The 7,696-nt window shown below is 31.0% G+C and overlaps 1 protein-coding gene across 1 annotated transcript; it reads left to right on the top strand.

Annotated features, from left to right (window-relative positions):
• The first annotated feature begins 37 nt into the window (after window positions 1-37).
• Window positions 38-529, top strand: LOC125831162 (mitochondrial import receptor subunit TOM7-1-like). The gene has a single exon (XM_049510349.1). It carries the CDS (start codon window positions 85-87, stop codon window positions 319-321), a length of 237 nt encoding a protein of 78 aa, XP_049366306.1. The 5' UTR covers window positions 38-84; the 3' UTR covers window positions 322-529.
• The last annotated feature ends 7,167 nt before the right edge of the window (window positions 530-7,696 follow it).

Genomic DNA, 7,696 nt, shown 5'->3' with positions numbered 1-7,696 from the left:
ATAAATTAAAAACTATTTCGACTATATACTCAAATATAATCAACATTGTTTCTAGGGTTTTTGTCCAGCAGAACGCAACAGAAGATGGCACCCAAGGTTATGCTGAAGGCCAAAGGAAAGAACACGAAGAAGTTCGCCGCCGTCGCCGATGAGGACGGTGGAGCTGTGACGGCAGTGTACACTTTTGTCAAGGACTGGAGCACATGGACCGCGAAGAAGGCCAAAGTAATCACCCACTACGGCTTTATTCCCCTTGTCATCATCCTCGGCATGAACTCTGAACCCAAGCCCTCGCTCTCCCAACTTCTCAGCCCGGTCTGAAAAACCCGATGTGAAATTACAGTTTCAGCTTTTTTTTCTCTTCGTTACCAAATCGATAATCTCTCTTTTTATGCAGTAGCTTGGGTTATATATTTGTCGATTTGACGCTTATTAGCAGTTGATTTTAGAATTTTGCTTTTGATTTTCATATGTAGGAGTTACAATGTTTTGATCAACTTTCTAATGTTATGTTAGCTGTTCTCTTTCATATGATCTGTTATGTATCAGTCAATTTGTTTCATGTTTCTATATTTTAGTTGCTATAGTATTGGTAAAGTTGCTCCTGTGTTACCAGGAGGTCATGGATTCGAACGGTGTAAATTGCCTCTTGCAGTTGGTAAGACTGCGTACAGTAGACCCTTGTGGTCCAGCTGCATAGTGGGAGCTTTAGTGCACGGGGCTTTCCACTGCGTTTTTTTTTTTTCTCTTTTGCTGTTCTCTAACAGATTATTTTTAGCTGGATTGTCATGGGGTTGGCAATGAACCTATTGATTTGAATTAGTTGATGGAAATCACATGGTGTCTCCTCATAAATATCAGGTTTGATTTATACAAAAATTTAACTTTTAGCATATCATGTATGTTGCATTTTGAAGTTCTTTTACTCTGACGAACTAGTGAAAGGATAAGTCAATGTAGAACTTTTATGTTTGTGATTTTCCTTCTACGGCTCTTGGAGAACTTGAATGCTGTTGTTAAGTTGGGTAAAATTCCTGAAATTAGGGACAGGTGCAAGAGTCAAGAACGGTGGTCGCGTATCTTGCTGCCTACTTGGTGAATTGTGCTATAGTTTATTTGCTCCTTGTTCATGATACTTTATCAGATGCTAACGAGGACTCTCTTTTTGGGGATTCATCGTCTATAAGAATGTGAGGAAGAGATAGTATCTAATTATATTCCACACAATCAATTTTTGGTCCTGAACAATGGATTCGGGAATAATTTCAGATTATTGAACTGAATAGCTTGAGAATCCTGTTTGGTTGAGTCTGCATTGTTTGGTTTATTTGAGAGGTTATTTGTTGAATGGATTTATATGGTTGATATACACACGATCTACACTAGTAGCTATTAGCTCTATCAACTAGAACACATGGCTAAACACCACTAGACTGTTTAGTACTAAGCTTCTAGAATCTAATCCTCTGTGCATTTTGATTTCTGTTAGATTGGGTGTTTTGCCAATATTTGCTCGTTTTTATGCATATAAGTATTTTTGTTGGAACCTTGATATATAACTAATGGAATGCTTATATCCCTTACCTGCTAAAAGAATCACTGACATAAGTAGCTACTATATGAGGCACCTCAAAATTCTATGTTTGAAGAGCGCTAAGTACAATGGAAACATAGTGTTTTATGCTGCTAAGCCATGAAAAATGAGTGAAAGAGTGTTTAAGGTCTTCAGCATAGATATGCCGTAATGTAAATAGAAGATGGCACTTCAGATTTTCTTGCGGAAGACCCTATGGCTATGATGAAATAGGCTATGATATCTAGATAAAACCAGAGAGAATACAAGTTCTGCCAACATACAGAAGTTGTGTTCTCAACATCTTTCATAAATGTTGCAAGGTGCGTGTTGGTTCTTCTAGATAGTGTATTTTTGGAGGGTCTGTCATGGATACGACAACATTTTTGGAGAATCTTAGCATGGTAGCTTAATTGATTGTTTTTTATGTTGTGAATTTACATAACCGAGCACAACTAGTTTGTGAGCAAGGCATAGTTGTTTTTCTTGTGTTTGTTGGTCAAGTGATTGATTGTTGGACTAGATGAAGTATGTTTATTAGTGTTTTAACTTTGAATAGCCACCATGGAATGGATGGAATTGGTCTAAACTTCCTCTTTGACTTCTTTTTTTTCTTCTTCCTTCCTTCCTTCCTTCCTTCCTCTTCCTTTTTCTTCTTTTCCTGCCTCGTCTTCTTCGTTTGTTTGTACTTCTTTTTCTTCTTCTTTGTTGTTTATTTTTTTTTTAAAAATATTTGACGTCGTTTCGCGCGAATTATATATCTAAACATTAAGAGTTTTTCATATTTAAAATTTGAGATTGTTTAGAGGTGATTTTTAGTTGATCGAGAGTGAATAGTCACTGTGTATTTCATATATAGTTAAATTATACTTCCTCCATTTCCTCCATTTCAAATTAATTGAATTGTAGAGACATTTTTCATTTTTCAAATTAATTTAATTGTTCAATTTTCAAGATTACTTTTAGAATGTTTTCTAATTTTACTTTTCATTAGTTAGGATTGGAATTAGTTATTAATTAATGTTTAGTTATTTTAATCATAAATTTGATAATAATTAATAAAGGTAAAAATGAAAAATTATACCTAATTTAAGTTTGAATCTTCTTTTCTTAAAGGGTGTCAAACACCTCAATAATTTAATTAATTTGAAATGGAGGGAGTATTCAACTTTTGAGTCTATCATGATGTACAATCAGTGTATAGCTTATGTATAGGTGGAATATATAAAAAACATGACTATATTTATTATAAACTAATTACTTTATTGTATATATGTAAATCATTTAAGTCCTAATTACTTAGATTTTCGATAGTTTCAAATATTACTTCGTCTACTATATTTCGTGCTTAGGATATGACTCTGATTCTGTGAGATACATGTATTTGTCAAATTTTAAAATTGAGATACATATTTTATTTATTTAAAGTAATTGGTTGTAACAGATTTCCTTAATTAAAGGAGTTATTGAGGATTTTCAAAATACATGGACAATTAATTCTGAAAATTTAAATTAATTAAATTCCTTAATATAAGGCGAAAATCAAGGATTATATTTATGTTTAATTAATTTTATTTTATTATATTATTAATAAAAGACAAAAACATGTATATCTTGGTTACATTTTAATTAGTTTCATTTTATTACTCTTAAAATAATAAATTCATTAATTTGACGTATATATTATCAATATATAATGTATCCAACCAACTAAACACTTAGATACATGAGTATCATACAAGTATATTCATATGTATCTAAGGCTGGCAAACGGACAAGACCGGATCAACATGACCAGTTTTATCGGAACCGGTCCTCGTTACCGGATTTCGTTACCGGAACCGGTTTTACCGGAAATTTCCAGAGGTTCCGTCCGGTCCCTTAGTTACCGGATTGGAACCGATTTGGACCGGACCGAAATCGGTTCTTACCGGATCATTGTGTACCGGTAATTTTTTATTTATTTTTTATCAACTTTAATTATTATATAAAATTATATTATTAATTAATAAAATTATATTATTAAAAAACTTCAATTTAAAACTTTAAACTTTAAAGTTTCAATTGAATTTAAGTTTAAACTTTAAAGTTTAAAGTTTAAAATTGACTTTAAATTTTAAAGTTTATAACTTTATATTGAATTTAAAGTTTAAAATTGACTTTAAAGTTTAAAGTTTAAAGTTTATATTGAATTTAAAGTTTAAACCTTAAAATTTAATTTTATATTAAAGTTTAAACTTTAAACTAATATTAAAATAGTTGAAAATTAAATTTCTAAAATGACTTGGATTAAATATAAGAGACTATTTTAAAAGAAAATCAAGGCGAATAGCCGTATATTTATTCAAATAAATAAATTGTACAATACAAATATTAGAAAGAGACAAAGAGTACATAATCTAGGTATTGAATATTAATTATTGTACTAACAATTGAAACTCTTTTTAAAATCTTTTCGTAACTTTTGTATCATTTCAAAAGAAACATTTTTGGAACTTGTATTTGTCGTTCTTCTTCCATTGCTTCCATACCATCATCACTATTATCACCAAATATTTCATCTATTTCGTCTTCTATTTAGCTATTTAATTGTGGTAGTCCGGTATTTCTTCTTTCAGCATTGACCCAATCTCGAAACAACACCGATATTTCCAAACTATCCTTTGCTAATGAATATTGATGATCTCCAATCATAAATCTCGCCGCACTAAAGGCTTGCTCCGAAGCGACCGATGATGCTTGAATCGCTAGCACATCTCGAACAATCCTAGCAAGGGTCGAAAATTGATTTTCACGATTCTTCCACCATACTAATATTGGAGCTTGAAGTTGTCCTTCTTCATGCCTAATCTTTTCCCGTGCCTGATTGAAATATAAATCAAAATCATTATTAGTAGATGATTCAAGTTCAAGATAATCATCCATCCAATCATCCGTATCATCGCTTCTAGGTTTACAAGATGGAGGTTCAACTATTGAAATATTTTTTTCCATAGATTTATATGTATTATATAACTCTCTAGCTTTTATATATATGCTACTTTTACAATCTTCAACACTAGGAGTTTCCTCATCTTTAATTTCTAAATTTGCATAAATCTTTTCAACTATTCTTTCAACACCTTTTAATTTGTAATTTGGGTTGAAAGTAGTAGCAGTCAAATAGATTTGAGGAATAGGGAAAAATTATTTTTTGAATTTTTCAATCATAAAAGCAATGGAATCTTCAAATCGATCTTTTCTTTTATATTTTGCAAATTCAGATGAAATAGCACAAATATTTACTAAACAGAAGAAATAGTTGGATAATATTGACCAAAAGCAGCATTTGTTACTTTATAAAAAACACTTAAAAATTCAATAAGTTATTTTGTATTTTCCCAATCTTCATAGCCAATTCTCAAATTCGGGTCCGCATTATGAGCATTAAAAACTAATTGTACCGGCTCTTGATAAATATAAGCAACTTGAAGCATTTCAAATAAAGAATTCCATCTAGTGCATACTTCTTTTGGAACTTTTCTATATTCAAGTCCACATTCTTTATAAGGATTTTTAAATTCTGTAATTCTAGCTTTTATTTTAGCTTTAAAAATTCAATTACAAGCAAGTCTAATTTTTTCACAAGAAATTCCAAATTGAGAAATACCATCTTTTACTATCAAATTATACACATGTGCGGCACACTTAATATGAAAAGAATCATTATCAATTGGACAAAGTCTACATTTTAAATAATCAATTGCTTTTAAATTATTAGAAGCATTATCTAAAGTGACACTCATTATTTTATCACATATTCCATAAAATTGTAAAATAGAGCCTATTTTTGTTGCCATATAAGCACCGATTTTAGTTTCTTCAACATATTTATATCCTAATATTCGTTTTTGCATGTTCCATTCATGGTCAATCCAATGGACAGTAATTGTAAAATTATCATTACCATTAGGACTACGTCCCATATCAGAAGTAATAAATAATCTACCATCATAATAAACAAATAAACAACGAAGAAAATAACAATATTCTTTTTGATACTTAAAAAGATCACTTTTAATTGTACTTCTTCGAATACCTTCATAATCTGGGTTATACAATTCTCGAATATACTGAATAAAACCAGGATGTGAAGGAAATGAAAAAGGCAAACCACAAACAACAACCATTTTAGCTAATTCTCTACGATTTTTTTCTTTACTATATGTGCGATGTGTGCTTCGGCTAGCCGGGTTAGTCATATTTAATACACTTTGAACCATATTAGAACCTCCAACTCCCATAGAATTTTAAGGTTGAGGTATTCCATTTCTATTAGCCCTTTCTATATCATCTAGGCGAGCAAATTTTTTATTACACTTTCTCAAATGTGTTCTTAGTCGTCCCGTTCCCCCTTGTGTACCCGTAGTTACATGTTTCATGATCAATTTACATTTCGTGCAAGTAACAGTAGTTTTTTCCTCATTTTGTACCAAAAATTTCCATACTAAAGATCTTTTAACACGTACAGCGGTCTTTGAAAAAGTAGGTAAAGAGGGAACTTCATCTTGTTCTGGTAATTCGGTAGCCGGACTAGTAGGGGTAGGGGTTTCATCATCTTTCTCATTTATATCTACTTCCTCATCTAATTCTTCCTCAAAATTAGTAAAACATCTATTTAAAGTTTCATGATCTACTTCATTTTCGGAATTAAATTCAATAGGTCGTGAGTCTCGTGTAAAAGAAGTTTCATCAACATGAGTATAATCATTAGTATTAATTCTAAATCTAGGAGGTGGCAAATTTTTAGAATTAGAACTACTTCCTCCTCCTCTATTATTTTTTCTTTCCGACATTGGTCTTTTACCACTATATTTTTCAAAATTCATGTTCAAGTTTAAAATAATTAATATTATGAAAAACAAGCAAAGATAATATAACAAAAAAATAAAATAACTTAATTAATAAACAAATAAAAAATTAAAGTTGGAACGAATGTACCGAACGTCTACGTAAAAGTAGACGTATAACCAAAGCCGGAATTGAGAGATGCCAATTGAAGCTTTCGATTTACTTCAAATAATTCTCCGAAATTCGAACTCCAAGTCAATATCACAAAATAATAATTATGAATTTATGAGAGATTGAAAATTAAGAGATTTTATAAGATATTAATGAAATAGTTTGTGAATTTGTGATTTAAATGAAAAAATATGAGTATATTTATAGTGTTAAGGGGTAGAGATGGGTGGGGGGCTGTTTGGAGCCGTTTTGGGCCCCAGCCCAACGGCTAAAAGGGCCCAACGGCTCTATAACGTTCAAATTTTAAAAAATAAATAATAAATAATAAATAAATAAATTAAATTGACCGTTGAACCGGACCGGAACCGGTTCTTACCGAACCGGATCAATCGGATAAAAATTCGGGTTCCGTTTTGGTACCGGTTCCGGTTCCTTACCGGTTCAATCGGTATCGGACTTACCGGTACGAGAATCGGACCGAACCGGACAAAAACCGGTCCAATAGAAGTATCTAGTATTAATTTCATGTATTTATTTTTATGATCTAATATTAATTTCATGTATCTATTTATATGATCTAATATTAATTTCATGTATCTATTTATATGATCTAATATTATTTCATGTATCTTTTATATGTATAATTTGATGTATCAAGTATCAATTTTATACGTTATATAAAAAAATATGTATCTCAGATAAATATAAAAATAATTAGATACATTGTAATAACATAACAAATATATATGATAATATTAAGATACATGATAGAAGCCCATACACAAATGACAAGACTAGGATACATGATAGAACAAATTGTGTCAAATGCATGCGTAAATTGTCAATAATACGTAAATCTCCAATATATTCTTTAGATACATATACACTTAATAAGATACACTGATAAAACTAGATATATATAATCGTATCTCAATAATGTATCAGATACATCAATAAGGTGTCAAATACAAGCGTAAATCTCCACTTATTGAAACTTCCAATTACATTCGTGGTTGGTCAGGGCATCTCACCGCGGTAGTGTTTGCTTCACATTTTGATTCATCGTTGTTGCTCATTGTGCCTAGATCTGACGGGAGAAGTGACGCGAAGTTTCTTAGTTGA

Source organism: Solanum verrucosum, unplaced genomic scaffold (genome assembly GCF_900185275.1).
Source record: "Solanum verrucosum unplaced genomic scaffold, falcon-dt-bn FXZP01000049.1, whole genome shotgun sequence".
In the NCBI taxonomy this organism is placed as follows: Eukaryota; Viridiplantae; Streptophyta; class Magnoliopsida; order Solanales; family Solanaceae; genus Solanum; species Solanum verrucosum.
The sequence above is the reverse complement of the archived record's forward strand: the minus strand, read 5'-3'. Positions and strand labels throughout refer to the sequence as shown.

What these genes read in the sequence shown, in the direction of transcription:
- LOC125831162 (XM_049510349.1), top strand. Translation starts at nt 85, where the DNA reads ATGGCACCCAAGGTTATGCTGAAGGCCAAAGGAAAGAACACGAAGAAG.